At 30.0% G+C, this 21,839-nt stretch overlaps 4 protein-coding genes across 5 annotated transcripts in view; 2 read left to right on the top strand and 2 right to left on the bottom strand.

The window, feature by feature from the left end:
* LOC100168418 (uncharacterized) overlaps positions 1 to 194 on the top strand; it is a 28,163-nt gene extending 27,969 nt beyond the window's left edge. Inside the window, 1 exon segment of the mRNA NM_001162816.1 lies at positions 37 to 194. The gene's annotated coding sequence lies outside the window, so the exon portion shown is untranslated.
* The window catches only part of LOC100159523 (cAMP-dependent protein kinase type I regulatory subunit), a 108,120-nt gene extending 105,198 nt beyond the window's left edge, over positions 1 to 2,922 (bottom strand). Inside the window, exon 1 of the mRNA XM_008187003.2 lies at positions 2,398 to 2,922. Coding sequence (XP_008185225.1) covers positions 2,398 to 2,562 — 165 coding nt within the window. The 5' untranslated portion in view covers positions 2,563 to 2,922. The remainder of the gene's footprint in view (positions 1 to 2,397) is intronic.
* A 216-nt stretch (positions 2,923 to 3,138) lies between these two features.
* On the top strand, positions 3,139 to 10,979 carry LOC100160223 (regulation of nuclear pre-mRNA domain-containing protein 1B). Of its 2 annotated transcripts, none has more exons than XM_008187002.3 (7): positions 3,139 to 3,501; positions 3,585 to 3,868; positions 5,713 to 5,952; positions 6,018 to 6,241; positions 7,371 to 7,470; positions 8,052 to 8,227; positions 10,475 to 10,979. In XM_008187002.3, exons 2-7 carry the CDS (start codon positions 3,718 to 3,720, stop codon positions 10,622 to 10,624), a joined length of 1,041 nt encoding a protein of 346 aa, XP_008185224.1. In that variant the 5' UTR covers positions 3,139 to 3,501; positions 3,585 to 3,717; the 3' UTR covers positions 10,625 to 10,979. The 2 variants fall into 2 exon arrangements, with proteins under 2 accessions (XP_008185224.1, XP_001946035.1); XM_001946000.5 differs by having other exon boundaries at positions 3,567 to 3,868.
* LOC100568839 (intraflagellar transport protein 172 homolog) overlaps positions 10,910 to 21,839 on the bottom strand; it is a 110,000-nt gene continuing 99,070 nt past the window's right edge. The window contains exon 31 of the mRNA XM_003245979.4: positions 10,910 to 11,531. Within this exon, the coding sequence (XP_003246027.1) occupies positions 11,259 to 11,531 (273 nt within the window). The 3' untranslated portion in view covers positions 10,910 to 11,258. The remainder of the gene's footprint in view (positions 11,532 to 21,839) is intronic.

Below are 21,839 nucleotides of genomic sequence, written 5' to 3'. Positions count from 1 at the left end.
ATACTACTTTAATACAAGTCCAATTCAATGTTCTAAATTCAGGGGATTATACTTAATGTAAATTTTATATTATCGTACTAGTTTATTAAATGTCAGTTGACTGGGGTTGTTAAAATATGTATAATTGTCTAACTATTCTATGTTTTTAATTACTTGTTTTGGTATAATACCTAATAAAATAAGTAATGTTCTAAGACCTGATAATATATTTTTTTAAAGTTGAATGATTATATATTATTATAATCTATTATCTATGTACAAGAACAAATAAACAGAAATACAAAATTTTAAGTTTTAAGTTTATTTTAATGTTTTATTATAATTATTATTATTATATATATATTTTTTTATCTTATAAGAAACATAGAATTATGATTGGCTCTTGGTTTATTTTATTTTTATTGTAGTCTTAAAATGTTAACAAAAAATAAACCTTATTAAATAGTACAAAGCAAAGTAAATAGGAGACAAAACACTAATGTTACATTAAGTTTTTGTTAAACTTAATATTTTATCATGGTGACTAAATATTATTATGTTATACATTACTATTGCAGATGTATTATATAGAATTGAATAAATAAAGGATGATAAATTTCGTTCTGTACATTTAGAAATTAAGTAAGAATTTAATATTCCTTTTTTTTTTTAGATTTTAAGATTAGTAGCCTCTATTAATTTTGTATGATTTAATTTCGTCCGATTATGCTATATTATTATTGTCAGTATTTATTTTAGTTTTTTTTTTTTTGTAAATCCCTAATTATGCATTTGTATGACTCCATTTTTGTTTTGTTTTTTATATTGGTACTATAATTATTCTAAGGGAGATGATACCAAATCCACATTAATTATAGTGGTCTTAATTATACCAAACACCCAACAACTATTAATTGTCAAACGGGTTACATCATTTTATATATTATATTATATACATTTTTACTTTTTAACTATATTTTTACTAAAACGACTATTATTTTTACATGTAAATTATAATTCAAGATCCAAATTAGATTATAAGATGTGTTAATTACTTGTGACGAATTTATAATAGTAATACATAGAAACTATATTTGATAAAATATTTTACAAAATAATTTTGTATTTTCTAGACCAATGCTATCGTAAATGTAATATTTTGTTGAATTCAAATTTGTTTAAAACATTTTTTTTCAAAGATATATTTTTTCACAAGTATTAATTTAATTAAATGGAATATATTTTATAAGACCCCAAACCAAATAAATGAACCATATTAAACTGATATTTGTTTTTTTTATATTAATATGACATAATATAGTCATACTTTTCTGGAAGTATACATTTATAGATGAGGAGAATAGATTCTGAGGTCAGTAATAATATACCTACTTCAGAAAATTGTATAAAAATGTAAAATTAAAACAATGTATCTGTTTTCATGAAAAAAAAAAAAATAAATAAGCAATAGGCGCTAAATTGTAAATATAAATTATACATCTGTTTAATACGATTAATGCACATTTTTAATTAGATATTAAGGACGACAAAAAATATTTGAATTCATTAATTTAGTACATTGTTACATTGAATAAATCCATGTTTTGATAAACTAGAGTAGTTGTTGATAGATCGTAGGTACATACATTTAATTTGATTTTATTGCAAGTCGCAATTGTTTTCAAATGTTATTTTAGTTTTTAAGAAAACGTATTCAACAAAATGTATTTTTATTGATCTTTAAAACTAATTAGGTATAGAGGTATATATTATTTATGTATAGGTAGGTAAATTAATATTACAAATACAATAAAGTTATTAACTAATAATAATAATAATTTATTAGGCAAGTTTCAAAACACTACTGTATTCATCGGAAGTTTATCAATATAAAATTATAAATTAAGTTTTCTATATGATATATTCCGTAAAGTAGAACTATATAATCAAATATAAATAACTTCAAAATTAACTACTAGTCTTCAAATAAAATCTTAAAAATGTATATTAAAAAACCAAATGCCCCCTCAAGTAGCCAAAACTCAGGCATGTCAAAGATCTAATATCAACAAAAATAGTCCATTAGGTAACTATTGACTAAAGACTAAACACATTTTATCCATAATAATTTGTATTATAGGTATATACATAATATTATTATAGTGTTGTTAAAACATTTTTGTTTACTTTTAAATATTCTTTTACCTACCTAATTCTATTTTATATAAATTATTGTACCTAACATCAATACTTTGTATTAATTCATTATATAGGTACAAGTAAGAAAAAAATATGTCAATAATTCATATTTATGTATCGACATGTAAGAGTTTAAATTGTTTTGCACGTAATCACATGCATATTCATAAACACATAATTGATAAAGTAATAATGAAGTATCTAAATAAATGTACTCACCATTTCCAATTTTTGAAAGTATTGTCTAAAAAATGTTAAAGGCCTTTCTGGTTTTACAATACATAGCTGGACAATGCAGTCTTTTAAAATTTGTTGTATGTTATGTCGTTGAACGTACAATTCACAGTCATCAACATTTAAATCGTCATATACGTTTGATGCCATCTTGAGATTGTTTATTTTGTATGAACACAGAATTTAAACGAACATTCATTAACGGTTTGATTGATGGGGTCCGTACACAGTTTTTAAGTCGATGGTAGCATTTGAATAATATATTACTTGAGAAATTATGTCCAATAGAAACTTTCAAATGATAAAAATAAATATATATAACATAGGTACCTCTACACTAAGTAATATTAATTTTAGTATGAGCTAATTTTTTTTCTTATATTTTATTATTACTTAGAAAAATAAAATAAAGAAATCAATATGAAAACTAGTTAACAGAACAGAATATTATTAAGTATTTGTAACCGATTGACATTTCTTTATTTAGTTTAGGAAAGGGTTATCAAAAAATTCATATTATAACCCCGTGATAACGAGTGCATTGAGTTGATAATGATGAGTGACTTCAGATAACATATCTGCAACCACGGTTACGCGATTTAATTAATTTATCCCATGGTGGTTGCGCCATAGACCTATTAACTCGACATAGCGCATTAGCGCGGTGAGGTTAAGCGATAGGTTTTTTTTGTACTCCTTGACGAATCAGTATCGTGTGATATAGGTATAAACATCAAACATGTGATGGTTTTGTCAGTTGTTGAGCTTTGCTGTATTGGTGTCCGCCGTCCGGTACTCGGTAGGCATTTGTTGTTTTGTTGTTTAATGTTTCTGTCGTAACGTGTTTGGTGCTCAAATGTTAATTGCCAATAATTGTCAATAATTGTCAACAGTCAGTCGCGGGTAGTGTGCCCATTTAATAATAATAATAATAAATCGGTGTGCACCATTATTGATTCGGTAATAATTTTCGCACGTTACTGTTTTTTATTTTTATTATTCAATGGTTCTCCATTGTTTGTGCACTCCGTGAACGTAGCTTACTTACATACGTTGCTTTGAAGTTTCGGTGCCAACCAGCTTACTTGGGTATGTTTTCGTTGTTTCGTTTCATCAACATTATTAATGTAATACAATTAATCCACTTAATGTAGCCAATGTTGACTGAACAGGACCATAGTTTTATTAAAACATGTCGGTAACGTGATACGATGTGGTTTGTCGGCAGTGATAACTGTTGGGCATTGGTAATATAATTGTGCTGTCGTTGTTCATGTCGGATGTAAAAAACGAGAAGATTACACCATGACCGGCTTCACCGAAGGAAGTCTGAACAGTAGACTGAAAGACCTGAACTCTTCCCAGCAGAGCATACAGACACTATCCCTTTGGTTGATTCACCATAGGAAATATGCTCACACTGTCGTCAAGATTTGGTCAAGAGAAATATTGGCAGGTAAAAAGCATCAGTAGAATTAACTATTGTTAGATGTTGCCATCAACACATTGTTTGTACGGTGTCTTTAATTTGTTTAGTAACATAGGTAATACATGCCTTATTTATTATTATAGGTAAAGAAATTCCTCTGCTTAGTTTATTTTATTTTGTGTTTAAGATGATCAATGCTGTTTAATATTTCTTGTGCAAAAATTATGTTATAATAATTTCAAATGTCTATTATATTTGTATTCAATATATGTACTGACGCATTACCTTGATTACAACATTTTCTTTGAAAGAACTGTATCTAAAACATTTAAAAATTATAAATAAAAAAATACTTAGGACTACTTTTTATGTTGATTGACATGTTATCTAAATGTATGTAAAAATAATTGATAGGTACTACTTATTTTCTAAAAAAACATGTATATAATAGTTTTCAGGCAATATCTACTTGTAATGGGTACCTGTTAATTGAAAAATATTGTATTTTAAGTACTTTTATAGAAAAAACTAAGAAGATATAAAAACAAATATTTTTATTTGCTTTATACCTACTCTGTTGTAAAAAATATTATTACCTAACATCATTATTTCCTAACTAATAAAGAGCTTTTATTCATTTCTTAGATTGGATCGTTCATTATAAAGAATGATAACTATTATACACTTACCTTTTACATGCCCAGTTATTATTATTTTTATTGATACGTTTTATTAAATATAAGTACATGACTTATTGAAACCAACAATACCAATATTAACGAATATGTTGATAATATAGTTTTTTTTTTTCAAATATAAAAATTACAGTTTAAGATAAGGTACAAAATCTACTTCTAAACCTCTTCTTGAATTTATTATTTCATAAATATGTTCAGAAACTCAGTGTATCAAAAATGGTTATTTAAGTTTTTGATATAATTGAAAAATAAAAAAATAAATATTTTTGTTTGATCCTTTTACCCACGTAAAACTTGGTAGGTAGTTGTTATTAAATATTATAAATTTGTCAGGTGTAAGAATAATCTTGAATTTCATAATTCAATATTCATAATTTAATATTAATAGTAAATAATATTTATTCTATATATTATATTCAATACTAAAATTATTATTTTCATTATTAAGATTTCTCAATCTAGGTATTACACTATTGCTTCTGATAATACATATAATATATTATTTCAAAAATAGATACCAAAGTAGGTAGTTTTTTATTCCACAAATATAATATTCCCAGAATATTATTCTGTTTTATATTACCTACACAAATACGTTTGGTGAAATTCTGATGTTTAAAATTATTATGGTTGATGACTTGCAATGTGTATTCAAGGTTATAAGCTATAATATTTATTTTTCTGAAAATAAACGTAGTCTATTCCTAACATATAGTTTGTTTGACACTAACATTTTTATGCATTATTATTTAATTTTAAAATACAATATTTGAAAATTATAGGTACAAAATATATGCATATATAGTTAATCAATTTAAACTTTGGGTAGAACATTTATTTAGTTTTTTGGATTTTGTATTGTAAGTAGAAAATTCCTAAATATTCTAAACCTTCCTGTATATTCTAAATTCTATTTCTATACTCAAATGTACAAAATATCATTCATAAATCATACAATAAAGGGAAATAAAACCTTGTATAAGTTTGGTCATTAAAGAACAATGGTTGCTATACACATTAAGTACTCACAACAAACCATATATGATATATGTGTTTTTTTTTGTATTTCTTATTTTCATAGAAAGTGTGCCTAAAATGAAAAATATGTAATTGTTTTTTGTTCATGTTAGTTGAAAATATTTATAAATTTTAACTAAAACTTATTTGTTTCAGGCTCAGAATCTAAACAATTAACATTAATGTACCTGGCCAATGATATTATTCAGAATGGCAAAAAGAAAGGTCCTGAATATGGAAAAGAGTTTGGCAAAGAACTGGCCAAAGCATTTAAGCAAATATCTTTAAACAACTGTTCTTCAAAGACCAGACAGAGTTTGACACGATTGTTGAATATATGGGAAGAAAGAGGTGTTTACAGTAAAATCCAAATAGATGAATTCAAGGATGCTTTTGGTATAATATTTTGATAATATTTAATAGTCAACTAATAATAACTTCATTGTTTTTAAAATGTTTAGGTAAAGAATCAGCGAAGAAGCCTACAGGTGAACCTCCAAGTAAAAAAGTTAAACATTCACATAATCACAAATCAAAGAAGACAAAATCTCAAAACAATGGCATAAAAAAAGATAAAGAAGTTATTGTTGAAGTGGATGGTGCCAAAGAATTGCATGTGACTTTATCTCCTAAGACTCCTGTTAATGATCCTCCTGAACCAGAAGAATTAATTAAAGCTCTAAATGTACATAGATAAGTTATTTACTAAAATAGTTTAGAAAAAAAAGATTGAAATTGAATGTTTGACACGTTGATTAATATATTTTTCTATGTTGTAATCTTATTTTATGACTTCTGACTGTATTTTTCTAAGCTATAAATCAATATCTTCAACTTTTTCAAAATTAAATGTCTATTTTTAATTATTGAATTCACCAAATTCAATAATACCTAAAAAGTCTATTTTCTTTGTTCGAAAACACTAAGATTAAAACCATACAAATAAAAGTGAACTGATTTGGTATATGGTAGTCACTAATTCAATTAGCTTATATCATTTTATTTTTTTATAATCTAAACCAAAAATTGTTATCTACTTGTCTTATATGTAACATAAGATATATTTTTATTATTTTTAAAAACACATCAGAATATTAAATTGTCTATCAAAGAACTTGAGTTAATAATATTTGTTAACAAATCATATTTATTATGATGGAAAGTTAAAATTAGAAAGTATCCTAACTACTACATAGCCTATACATGTTAAGCTTTAAGCCATGTTAAATATATGCATATATTTAAAAGGTGTTTTTTGATGTAACAAATATTTTATTCCTTATATTTTCTGGGTCTTCAAAATTGTCTGTAGTAATTTGAACTCGTGGTGATTTTTTTTTCATAGTGTGGTGTTAGATAATGTTCAAAACTTTTTTTATGCAGTTTTAAAATAATTTTAATGATAAATAATAGTTTTATTAAAATGTTATTGTCCTAATAATAATTTAATTACAATTGAGTTGTAAAAATATTAAACATTGAGCAAACTAATTTATAATAATTTAAATCTTGAGACAAAAATAGTTAAGTGATAGTTGTGATACCTGACACTCATCTCAATTTTAAATTACTGTCGTTAAACACTAAACTCTTTTAGTTTATTACTCAAAATTTGAACTATGAAAATAAATTATGTATGCATAACTGTATGCACCTTATGCATATTTTATCTATAACAAAATAAAAAAACTAATTTAAAACTTTAGTCAAACATGCAATTATAATCATATTAATTTGTTACATAGAAACTTGTTTTAATATAGTTAAAAAATGTTAAATTTTTAAAATAATAATATATGTACTTTGTTTTCTAGGATTTAGAAAATGCACCTTCATGTGATGCGGTTGTTCGAGAACGTATCTCTAAACTTCCTCCAGAAATTGCTGATGTCAGTTTACTTTCTCAGTTAAAAGGTTACTATTATTTTGTATTAACATGTTTAATTCTTAAAATGTGTATTATAGTAAAAAAAAAAATATGTAAATTGTTCATTTTCTGTAATATATTATTGGAATTTATTATGTTTGTTAAAATTTGAATGGATAAGGACAATTTTATTTTTATTTCTATATGCTACATACTGTGTTAACATTTCCTTCTATAATCCAACCATTACAATAATAATTTTACCATAGTGTAAATATTGAAATTAAAATGTATTATTAATTGCAATATTATATACATTGTAGGTGTCCCATAAACATGTATCTATTGAAAAAAGTGGTATAGTGGAATGTGCACTACCCCACTGCCTTAATTTATTTTTAATTCCTTGTGGAATATTGTTTATTCATTTAGTCATGTCCAATATGGACGGTAGTCAGTATTTGGTTTCCATTATAATAATTGTAGATATTTACTATAAAATACTGTTTTAATTCACAATATTTCTATTCATTCATTCATTGGCATATATTTTTTTACTGTATGTTTATATTTTTAGTAACTAGCATACATTGTTACTAATGTTTGATTTCTGTTTTATGGTATTTAGGTAAAGACGAGGGTGAAGAACTTTTGCGTAAAGTAAATGATGCTGTTGCATTGTTGACTGATTACAACACTAGACTAGTATGTGAAATGGAAGATCGCAAGAAGGTATTTTCTATGTTGCATGATTTCATTCAATCTCAAAGAGACCTCATTGATCAAGCTGAACAAAGATTACATGTGAGTTGTAGTCATATTATTTTTTTTTTTTTTCAAAGAAGTTGATAAAATAAAAATTTGTTTTAATATAGTAGCTCATTAATGCAATTTTTTTTATAATCACATGATTCGTAACCCTAGTAAATAAATATTATATTATAGACTATTATAGACAAAAATGTAATTGGCTATATTACTATAATTTCATCAATATACTATAGGTATTGTTAAAATAATCACAAGTCTAACATACCCCATCACCTACATGTGTGCAATATGTAAAGTATAATATAGTATTTGTTATTGCAATTTGAAACACATGAATTGAAGCTTTTTAATAAATCACCATCCGCGGAGCTAACAACATGCTCGTATGCATTTAAATACACAGTGCGAACACACATTTACATTTTACATAATATACACAGCGCGAACACACATTTACATTTTACATAATATACACAACGCGCTGGGACCGTATCGTTCAGACCAAAGTACCTAAGTAGACTGTCTTTGGTGATATTTTTTGTGGTCTACCAGGGAGTGACATATTCGGAAGGGTCTTGATCTTCCCAATACAAACATATTATATTTATAACATTTATTTTATGAGTTATAGTAAGTCTATAGCGCTAATCTCTGTCAGTAATAAAATACACAGACCGTATTTACCGTTAGAATTTTCTAAGATCTATAGATGGGATTGGATCTCTTTAAATCATTCTCGTCACGCTAGTTTTGGTGGACCCACACGCGCTGCGCCCTATTGTGTGAACGTGATAACAGACATTGTATTGAGGATACAAACGTTTCTGACCACTGACCGCTATAATATACAGTCAATCGGTTAAACATGTATTGTTCAGCTGTTTCGAATAAGTCCGTACGGTTGACCATAATGGCATAATCTCACGCACCTACAATAGTTGTTCTTTGTAAATGTGTGTCGCTACCCCCTAAATTCGAAATCCTACGCATAGTGGTTCAACGATTGGCTGTATATTTTTTTACTAAAAAGGAAACGTTCAATATTTGTTTAAGTTGCAAAAATAATGATATGTCAATGGTACTGAGTTTATCATTATTGTATACGTGTAGTGATGGAATGAAACGATTACGAAATAAGTTATTCTGTATAATGTCTGTATATTTTTAAGAAATTTTATAATGATATAAATATTAAATACATATTATAAGTATTAGTATAAATATAAATGTTTATAGAGTAAACGAAAAATTACATTGTATAGACACAAATGAATATAAAGAGTACCAATTTGAATTATAAATCGTATTCTATATCACACTATACACAATTTTTCTAATTACATAATATTATATTTACTTTAGAATTATTATACGTTTGTTACCTATATTAATTACACAGTGTAAAAAATACATCTTTGCACGTCTTAATTGGTTACTCTTTTGAGAATTGGAATTTTATTGAAATAATCAAATACAATCATGGAAATTATTTATTTTTATATGTATTTTAAACTTATAAACGATTAAAAACCAATCCGTTTAAATTTTAAATCCTTACAGCCATGATTCAATTGTGTACCTAGTCAAATTAATATTGATTTCATTATATATTATAAAAAAATATGATCATAAATCATAATAATTCAATAATCGTACAAATAATTCTTTTTTTTTTTTTTTGTGATAAAGTAGCCAGTTAACCTTGTGATCATGCTTTGGATGATTTATAGTTTGATTTAAATAGGTAAAATACCTATACTCCATAAGCTATAATATTTAAAATTATTATGATTATTGATTAACAATAATACACTTTACGGTACCTATAAATTATAAATTACTATCAATATTATACACATCGTATATATTTACTCTTAGGATAAGTTTAGAAAATTGCATAAAATGTCGATTATTTTCGTTAGAACTCTAAGTTTTTTGAAAACTATCAAGCCACCAATATCTACGATAAGATAAATCATCGATAAGACCAAACTTTTGTGGCGTAATATTATATCAAAAACGTATATTTTAAGTTGGCCTATATAGGCTTTATATACGGCTATACTCAATAAAACCTTTCTATACGATATTGGTTCACTCTTCTATCCAGAGTAATAGTCTCGTTTGTTCGATTTGTTTTTCGACAGAAACATGCCGTTTACGAGCATTCGTCCTGTGATGGCATATTTTTTTGAAGTACCGCAAAAACATAATAATATAATGCTGAAGGAATTCATTCGGACGCATGATCAATAATGATTGGTATTGTTCACGTTTCAGGAATATCAAGGTAAACTTCAGAAAGTTTGCCAAGTACGGCAAGAGGTCAACACGCACCTACAAAATCTACCGGATTTAGCACAATTGCCCAGCGTTAAAGGTGGCCTAGCACCTCTTCCGTCGGCGGGCGATTTGTTCACAGTGGGCTGATGACTATTGGCTCTAGCTATACCGGCTGGTCGCTATTACTCTGGTCGAGTATGTCGAAGATTACACACGCTCGTCCTAAGTGTATTGACTATTGAGTAACAATAAAATGTGTTTGAATTTAAAAACGTAACCCCCTGGTTATAATATGTGTATTAGTTAAATTGTATTATGTAAAATAATATGGCATTTGATAATAATTTTCTTATTATTATAATCATTACAAGGTTTCAATATTTTTATTAAGTCTATATAATATTTTAACGTAATGTATTTTACAGTTCTCAAAGTGTATAATAATATGTTACAATTACTATTACATTTGTCATTAAAAAAAAGAAAGTTTTTACGATGTACCAACAACTCACGTGTATATTATTGTTGAATGAACGTATAAATGCCCTTAAGTCATTACCTACGCGCTTATAAACTGGGCGTGAAACTACGCGTATTATAGGCATGGACAATTTATTCGGAGCAGGTGTGTGTACAAGTATTATATTTGTTTACTGTCAATACCCTCGTCAGTCTTTCGAGGGGGGGGGGGGGGTGGGGGGAGGTTGAATCCGAATTTTCTCAACCACCGTCAAATGCGTAGTTGACCCGACTGAAAAGATCGTGGTGTGGCGGCGGGCGCTCAATGGAACGAGTACTGTTGCACCGGCGGCCCGCACCATTTGGCGATGAACTCCAACGTCTGTTTTACGGCGGACGACTGAACGGTTTTCGATACGGTCATCACTTTTGTCCAGTCGTCCTTAATGGCCATCCTGCCGTTCTCAAACGTCACCGCGTGACTCTTTTTCGTGTCCATCACCGGCCAGCCGGACACGACGCACACGGGATACGTGCCACCGTCCGGTGCCGATAGGTTCGACGGGTACAGCCTCCTCTGGTCGAACGGCAAACTCTGTGAACCGAAAATTTATAATAACACGTGACGTCATATATATAGGTATAGGTGTGTGTGATAATAGTTTTTGGGGTTGAAGTTGACTCGGTCTCGATCCAAGAACGGTAAGTTGTGCGTCATCGACTCTGCAGTATGGTGGCGCGTGCAACACGCCCGAAGGATAAAATCGACCACCCGGTCAAAATGTAACGGCCAAGTTAGTAACCCACCTTAAGAGTTTATCTATCCTAATAATATAGCATTCTATATTGTAATAAAACATTTTCGTTCGTGAAATATCTTATAAACTATAATGTCATATAACCATAACCATACGTATGGTAGTTGGAAAAATATCCCCAGTAGTATAATTTAGGTTACTGAGGATTGACGGCCACGTTAGATTTAATTAAATATAAATTTATTATAAGAATTTTTTTTATAAAGTACAAGCTGATTCCGTGCACTTCGTTGCCCGTTAAATGTACAAACTAATGTATATGACCGGGGGCGGATTTGCCCATAGGCCACCAAGGCACTGGCCTAGGGCGCAATTTTTTAGTTAATTTTTACTTTTTAGTTTTTCATAATTTCATTATTCTATTTGCCTAAATTTATATTTTATATTAATTTTTTTCGTATACAACTTGCATGAAACTGGAGAATGGCTCGCGTCGCAATAACGTTTTAATTTATAAGCCTAACCTAACCTTGCCGCTTGAGTTTAATCCTGCGACCAGCGCGCGCCGCCACCGCTAGAGGTTCGACATCGACACTCGACGAGGCCTATGTTAATGCATGTGAGACGGTATACGGGTGTGCGGCGTAAACGCGTACAATATTGCGAATGGCGCATGCGCAAAACACAAGCCAAGGCGGTCAGATATACTGCTTCGCGGGCCGCCGGGTACAATACTACATTGTATATAGCCAGGGCAGGGGACAGGTCGCCCAGTGGCGTGTCGAAGGTATTATTTTGGAGCCATATCGCTCCTTCAAAATTTTGTTGGTGGCTGGGTGGGTGGTCGCCCTGCCACAAAATACCTAGCTACCTAGGTGACTAGATATAATATATCGTAGAAATATCGTATCCGATTATACAAATCGTTACAAATGTACGCATATTTTGTACATTTTTAATTTAAACTATTTTGCTGAATCGAAAATGCCGTTATAAACTTCAAGGGGGTGGGTGGGTACCTTGTATTCATTTTTGCTCCTCAACAAAAATGAGTTCAACACGCCACTGGACCCGCCTCACCCCGCACCCGGCACCACTATATTAGAATACTGGAATTAATTCTGGAAATCAGGTGTCTTGATAAAGTAATTGATAATAATAAATATTGCGACGACTGGCGACTGCTCAGAAATTTGCTAATCGATTACGATTAGAGAGACTCGAGGGCTCAGATAAATCAAGGCGCAAAATGATTTAATTATTGTACAAGTGTACAAATGTACCCATGCAAAATTGTACAAATATTTATTTGTTTAGTTGGTATGTATAAATATAAAAATAGTAAATACCTAAATACAATTTTTATAGTTTTGTTTTAGTTCATGGGACATTACCCCCCCCCCCCCCCGGTGTGAGCACGCCAATGTACGGGGCGCTAGTGTAATGCCTAATGTTGTAATGCCTAGGGGCGGAAAAATGGTAACTCCGCCTCTGTTTATGACTCAAACTTTGTTCAATGCGTTATTTAATATTCGGTGTATGGTATTCTAGATTTATCTTAACTTTTCTGTTGCCCGGAATAAAAATTCTGGTTCGCAGCAGTATATTATCAGGTAGCCAATCTACCTGCGATAGATCGCGGACCCCCTGCTGTTTGTACGTAGGTGTTTGATTTAACTCTAAAGTATCAAAGTTTTACCAAGTTTTTCGTTTTTACTTAACTCCACCTACGGTGGATTAATATAATCAATCAATTAATACAAAATCCGATGAATAAAAAAAACCAAATGGAACCGTTTTTAAATTAGCCCATCTTCTTCCCAGAGGTCTATAATCTAGGTACACACAAACATTCATCTAGCTGATCCCGTGCACTTCGTTGCCCATTAAAAATTCCAACGCTATATGAATAAAATATTTTTTAAGCTATTGCATAGTTTTTATCTCGGGCCTGGCGTGGTGACTGAAAAAAAATTTTTGTAACGAAAAAGCGTGACCGTAAGATGTTATTATTATTTTTGTTATTTGCAGTCCAACCAGTTGCTAAGCAAAAAAAGTCTTGAATAAAATATTTCCGTACGGTGTTTATCTACCATTATCAAAAAAAAACTAATTTTGTCATTTCCTTTTCGGTCGTTTCGCTCAAAAAGTGTAACTTGAATTAATATCATACAAAAATAAATAGTTATAATTACATGATAGCTAGAAAATTGCTATGCAATAGCTATACCGCGGCAGTCACCGAGTGCCTACCATAACAACAATTTTAAACCAATGGCAACCAATAATTATTATTATTATAGCTTTGAAACCCACGGCAACCATTTATAAACAAAAATCCCTGATCGGAAATCTCAAAATCTCTGTTTGAGCACCACCCGGGGTTGGTCATCTCTCTTTTAAATTAGAAGTCTAATCTATATATATGTATAAAAATACCTAATCTCGTGCACTTCATTGCCCATTAAAATTGCCAACTCTTTATGAATAATATGTTTTACATATCACCATGGCAACCATTTATATACAAAACATTCCATCGGAAATATCAAAATAATATATAATTGGTTGCCTGTGGAGTCACACACGGACGGAAATCTCGTCCTAATATGTAATGAATGAATTTCTGCACATATTGCTGGTAACATATATATGGTTGCCATGGTAATATGGACACACAGACAGACAGACATACATTTATTTACATATATATAGTATATTTATATAGTATAGATATATTAGAAATAAAATTAAAATTGCAGCATAATATGTTAAAAAATGTTATTTTATAGATAATCTAATATATACAATTCTCGTGTCACAGTTTTCGTTGCCATACTCCTCCGAAATGACTTGACAGATTTTGATGAAATTTTTTGTGCATATTCAGTAGGTATGAGAATCGGCTAACATCTATTTTTCATACCCCTAAGTGATAAGGGTTGTCCAGAAAAAATAATAGAAGTGCTCAAACAGGGATTTTGATAATTTACGGTAGAAATATTTGTTTATAAATGGTTGCTATTGGTTATATAAATAAAAAAAAAATATTACTATAAAAATAATAATAGTGTATTATATATTAGTTGCTATTGGTTAATCTGGCATGTTTGTTGATTAATATTATTATTTGTATCAATATATATGTCTGAGAATCGGCTATTATCTAAGTTTGTATGCTGTGCTATAAGTGATTCCGGAGTTATGGCCTCTTAATTGGGTAGATTAGATCACTGGGAAGAAGATAGGCTAATTTAAAAAGGGTTAAATTTGTTTTTTTTTTACTCATTGGATTTTAGTAGGGTTAGGTTAAGTTTTTGTATTAATTTATTATATTAATCCATCGTAGGTGGAATTAAGTAAAAACGACAAACTTGGTAGGTATAACTTTGATATTGCGTAGAGTTAAATTATACACTTACGTACAAATAGCACGGGGTCCGCGATCTACCGTAGGTAGATTGCCTACCTGAAAATGTACTGCTGTGAATCAGAATTTTTATCCTGGGCAACAGAAAAGTTAAGATAATTCTAGAACATCACACACCGAATATTAAATAACGCAGTGAACAAAGTTTGAGTCATATACAGTTTGTACATTTAACGGGTAACGAAGTGCACGGGATCAGCTAGTTATATATATATTATTTTTTTTTTTTATTGAACTTAGGCCATTAGCTTTTTTTGTTTTTTGTCTGTAGGTTTTTGTTGATAGGGGGAGGAACATGTGTGTGTTTGTTGTGGCAGAATTTTTGATTGGGGCACCCGTAGGTATCTGCCATGCCTGGGTGGGGGATGGCGGCACTTGTTCTCCGGACACCGTGACTTGCCCGAAGAAAAATGCCGCCCAGTGGCCGAGGATCGAACCAGCGACAGCAGCGCCGAAACCGACGCCTTAGACCACTCGGCCACCTCGTCCCCGGTCCCCCTAATTATATTGTCCCATACCCTAAACATTTAATCGTGTATCCACCTCTATCTATTAGTATTTAGTACCTACATTGGAAAAACACTCTTAATAACATATTTATCTATCTACGATGATTGTAGGATGTGGTATCTACACAGGTGGAATTACATCTCGACTACGTTTATTTCGAGTATACCTACCGTTGAAAATGCCGAAAGTTTAACCATCGGCGATTTTTTTTCAGCAATTATCTATACGCATATATAGTATTAAATGATAAAGGTACTTAAATAATTTTAGGGTTGTAATTGCCCCTTTTCTCTCCCCTGCAAGTGGTGGCTTGTCCATATATGTTACAAGCATATCCACTCGCAGCGCACCCACTCGGCGTCAAACACCACCATTGATTAAAAATATGACCTACCAATAATTTATAAAATAAAGAATACTGCGTACCTAGTCACGGCTACACCTCTTTGTTTTGGGATTTGGATTTTTGTCTGAACGCAGAACAATACACTTTAAACAATAATTGGTTCAACCGTAAGATTAAGAATAAACACTAACGGAATTATAACTGAGGTTTATTCAGTATATTAATATTTCGTAACATTATTAGTATTTTCTATTTCTAATAATATTAGAAATACTATATAATTTATCGCATATTATCATACAATTTATAGCTTTTCTGATTAACTCAAGCATGCGCTGTTTTTGCATATTAGATACTTATAAAATGTTGTGATGTTTTAGAGCATATTTCACCAACTTGAACGTTGATGTATGTGCAGAATTTAATTCACAGTCCTGCAGGTTATTATATTATAAGTTGCTACGCCGCGCGCCGATGCACCGTCTGTTCTAGTAAACTAATCTTTATACAGTTTATATAATATTATTATTATATAGCGTCGACCACGCCGAAAGTGGGACACTCGTTGCAGACTGGAGAGTTAAAACTGTCAGCTGCAATGACCGAGGATATAATATACCGTGTAATTCATGTCCGTAGACTTATAATGAATATTTTAAATCAAATTGATGTTATTACAGACGTGATTGCAATGGACAAAAAAATAGACCCTACTGGAATGTATAATGTAAGAGGCATTTTTTTCATTATTTATTTATCGGTTTCCGGATAACGCGTTATGAACCCAGCTTCAACTGGCTATGTATACCCACTGCCCAATCGACGACCTATAATTGTTGGCGCCGATTGTTAATAATAAAAAGTTCCGTAAAACACGAATTACTGGTAAGTTGCAAGCTATATCTATTTAAAACATGCGATTATGAATAAATCGACAATGGTAGATAATATTGGTTATGTACGTACAGTGAATTCAACTTGGAAATATGATAGATAGTATATATCTATATTAATATTATCATAAATTATATTATTATATGCATGGGTATTATACTAACGTAATTATTATAAACCCCGTTTTTCATTATAAATTAATATCCAGCAATTAACCTTCCTTAATTATAATAACGAACATACCGTCCTTTATCGACTACCCAACTATTTATAGTATAATATTTAAGTAGGTACATAATACTATATTAGTACAGCTACATTCCACACAACTGAATAGGACCATCTATTGCATTGTTTAAGGTTAAACATTGATTTTATTGTCGAGTGTAGTTGACGTTTTTGATATATATTTTTTTTTTTACATAGTTTAAATTCATAAGATTACCAAACGTTTGAAACAAAAACTATACAGCGTTTTAAATTGTAGCTATTATTATTTTGGATCGTTGCATGGTAGGACATAGGTAGGTACCTACGTTTTTAATTTCATACTCCGAAGCAAAATATTTTTCTGATATTGTATATATTACAATAATCGCGTTTCGAGCGATTTGTCAATATTATCTATAGGTATTAGGTAGTATAAGTATTTAAAGTTTGGTGAGTGGATCAAAATATTTCGGGGCACCATTACGCTAAACCTCTCATCGAAACTTTAAATATTATATTTATATAACTAATTAACTAAGTACCTATATACAAGGGCACCCACATACATTTTCGCCGGGGGGGGGGCTATATTTACATAATATACAAACATTGGCAAAAAAACTGGTGGGGCCGTGACCGCTCCCGCCCCCTTGTGTGTGCCCTTGTCTATATGCTCGGTTGGAATATAATTTTAATAATACTCATATTTTTATATTATAGATATTATATTGATAATGTTGATTATAATCAGGAAAATATTCTATTAAGGAATTAAAACATTGATAGGTATGCCGTATGTCCGTAAGGGTATAAAGTTCTCATTCAAAAAATAAATAACATACAAATTATAATTTATTTTACAAAAACGTGACTTAGTACAAAATATTATAAAAAAAAAATCTCCTAAAATATTAGGTACCTAATAGTTTTCGATAAGATGACTTAAATGAGTGTTGTTTGCCATGAAATTAATTCTTAGGGTGACATTTTAAAAATATATGTCTACGGAGTACGGAACCATATCACTCACTTGACCGCGTTAAAAATCTGCGTCTTTTACATTTGTTGTTCATTTAGCCGGGTAGACACCGGAGGATGGCGATACCTACACTTAAATGGATTTTATAATGAAGTTATCACGTTGAAACCGAAGTATACACCACAAGCGCCGTATCCAATCTGCCAAGGTTAGATTGCCCATCTCAGTCGGATTTGTCTACAAAACTAGGTATACCGACCCTAATGACATGCCCGTGAACTGATTGACCCGAGCTAGGTCATATATACGGACACAGAGCACCGTACCTATTTTATATATCAGTTGGGTTTTTTTTTTTTTTGGAATATAGCCGGACGGTACTTATAATAGCCGTAGCCATTTTCCTCCAAAAACGAGATACCGTTTTCCTCCAATAAATAATAAATAAAATAATAAAATAGTTAATAATTTATGCATATCAAAAAAATAAAATATATTCTTTATTAGGCTTCATCGACAGCTGATATAGATATAGCTGATACCAGAATGTATCAACCGAAAATGTGATCCTATAGCAGGGCTTGCATTTGAAAAAAATTCTGTTTTATGTTATTTACCATTAAAACGTTACGAAACTTTTTCGTTTATCATTATTCATAACTAAAACGATATACAAGTCTTGCGTTTATCGTTATTTAAAATGGTGTTAATATCTATAAAATTTAAAAATAATAACTAATTCGGGTAGGTAATGGCCCTATTTTTCGTTTAATGATACGTTTTTCGTTATGTTTTGTTTGATATATAATATATTTTGTTAATAGTTATGTTTTGTTTTGCGGTATTTAATTATTTTTGATTATCGTTTTCCGTTATAATTATGTTTACAAATTTCAATTGTTTTTTGTCAAATATAACGTTTGCAAGCCCTAGATTCTAGCTTTACTCTTCTTATAATACGGAACGTAATACTACAACACTGGCTAACATATTGGATGAAAATAGAAAAATTACAGTCTAAAATAATTTTGAGGAAAATGGAAACCAACCTTTTTTTTGTGGAGGAAAATGGACAGTGGAGGAAAACGGTATCTCGTTTTTGGAGGAAAATGGAACCGCCCCTTGTAATGCATCCAGTTTAGAATATATTTGAAAATGGCATAAAGTTATAAAGTCCATACGGTGAGAAAGACAAAACAGAATAAAACGTTGTATAAAATATATTGAATACAAAGGACCTACATTAACGCATTAAGTAGGTAACAAAATAAGTATACCTTATACCTATACTGTGTAATTATCACAATAACATTAAATACTATTAAAATCGTTTTAATTAATTTTTATGACTATATCACGATTAATAATGACATTTTATATAAGAGTTCCGGGTAATTGAACCTGGTTCCTTACATATTATAAATAGGCACCTATACTCAGTTTTTGGAAGTTCAATTGAAAAAAAAAAGACTTTTTTTCACATTTACGTTCAATGCGTAAGATACGAAGTCGTTCACTTTCACTTTTTAAAATTTTTTTTTTTTAAAGGAACACTAGCATATGTTATAATAAAATTATGGGCTTAAGAATTATGAACAATGTTCATCTAGTCCTTCGTTTTGATTATTATTTTATAAATATTTAAATAAAACTGTGAGTAATAAGGTAGGTATCCCTAAACATTAATGATTTTAATAAAAGTTGTTTGTTTTTTTACACTTTTATGTGTGATAATAAATATACAATAATGTAAGCGTGGTTTGGTGTGGCGTGGTGTTGGCATTCAGTCACGAAACGTGTACAGAGTGTACGCAGCAGCCGGTGTCACTATAGTTCCCGGATGGGTGACCACCCGGATTTTCAGTGACAAATCCTTGCCAGTTGCCACACTTACACGCGTGTACAAACCAACCTGCAACCGTACCCTCCCCCACAGTAACAGACTATAAACTGCTATAAAGACCTCAGTTGTCGAAACCTTAATTAAAAAAATAATGTAACACATAATATACAAATATTGAAATATACCTATAAAATTAGATAATATTTTATTGTGATAAAATTAACTTTAAAATAATAATATATACCTTCACTTAGTATATAGGTATCATCAGTTAGGTTCGATACCTACCTATATGATGGAGTACATGATATTATTATATTTTGGTTTTTTTTATTAGAAAATATTTAAGCTATTATACCTTATGGCTTATACCTTACGGCTTACACCGACAGTGTATTGTGACTTGGATGAAAGTGTTCGAAAACCACACAGCTGTCAGGTTAGATTATGTTGTGTTTACATTTCAATGGTCGTTTTTTAGACCGTATGTTTGTAATTTAGGAATTACGTTTGTTTAATTATGTTTGTATTTACATAAAATATCTTTATATTTATTATCATATATAATAGGTATATTATCGGTATAGGTATTATCATTGTATGAAATTATTGTACATAATATATTATAATAATTATTTAGGCATTTTAGCCGAGCATAAAATTATTATTCAAACCTTTGTATACCTGGTATAGTGGTATTCCCTTGGCTGCATGATAAAATATTATTATGGACATAAATATACATTCAAAATCAAGTAGGGGTAGATAATTAAACATTTTACGTTAGCGCAAAGTACGTTTCATGTCATTATTTCAAAGCATACCTAATTATTGTCACCGTCAGAAGATCAATGAATATTATTATATATACAAGTGTAAAATCAATTATCTCTACAAAAAATTATTACAATTTAATGTAACGTTTTTAATCGTATTAAACGTTTAATTGATTAATATTTCTTGACGTAAGAAATAAATGTAAATGGAGAACATTCTTATGAATATTAACTTTTGATGATGAAAACTGTTGAGGTTATACTGATAAATTAAAAATATTTTTTTCTGGTCATCAAACATTATCGATTAAAAGAATAGATAGGTACCATTATAACCATTTACCATACTTACAATGTATAATGCACCTACAATCATTAAAGTAGTTACGCACATACATAATAATTTAATGTTTATTTAGCATGGTAAAACGAGGGAGAGATTTTTACACAGATTAACAAAGAAAAAATATGAAGGCAACCACCCCCCCCCCCCCTTCTCCTCCAAAATAGATCATATTTGCGTCTATGCAACCCACACATTCCAACCTCTGCACACTATAACATGAATCCAAATCGAAAACAAAAATAATCATGAATCACGATATTTGCAGTTTGAATACAGATAAACTGATGGACAAAAATTATAAAAGTGTCGGAAAATGTTTGCAACACTCATCGACAGACAAGGAATAATTTTATTATTAACTAATAACGATAATATTGCATTTAACAGGACGCTCACCATGTATTTGTCGTCTCTATCTTACACATATATAAGTATTAACGTAACAAATGTTCATTCACTAGTTTAAATAGTGTGCTGTTAGTTTTGATATTAGATCACTCTAATATCAAAACTAATAGCATTGACCTTTTATCGAACTTTTAGGTAAGAACATTATCCGTGCTTAAGCACGTAGGATTTTATTGCAGGATATTTTAATTTTCATACCAGATTTGAGCATATTTTATAATTTGTTAGGTATATTTCACATTCCCATACCTTGGTTAAAAAGAAAAATATCGAAAAAATTGCCGACAGGCAACAGTTAATGTTCTTACCTTAAAGTTTGATAATAGGTTGATTCGTTCCAAAAATATCAAAACTAACAGCACCTTAATGATACTAGCGAACGGAAATTTACTTTGTGATACAT

The sequence above is a fragment of the Acyrthosiphon pisum genome, chromosome A1, assembly GCF_005508785.2.
Source record: "Acyrthosiphon pisum isolate AL4f chromosome A1, pea_aphid_22Mar2018_4r6ur, whole genome shotgun sequence".
NCBI lineage: Eukaryota > Metazoa > Arthropoda > Insecta > Hemiptera > Aphididae > Acyrthosiphon > Acyrthosiphon pisum.
This window is presented reverse-complemented; position numbering and strand designations above follow the sequence as displayed.

Coding starts and splice junctions, on each gene's coding strand:
- LOC100160223 (XM_008187002.3), top strand. CDS start 3,718: ATGACCGGCTTCACCGAAGGAAGTCTGAACAGTAGACTGAAAGACCTG. Junction 3,869..5,712: donor GTCAAGAGAAATATTGGCAG/GTAAAAAGCATC, acceptor TATTTGTTTCAG/GCTCAGAATCTAAACAATTA. Junction 5,953..6,017: donor TGAATTCAAGGATGCTTTTG/GTATAATATTTT, acceptor TAAAATGTTTAG/GTAAAGAATCAGCGAAGAAG.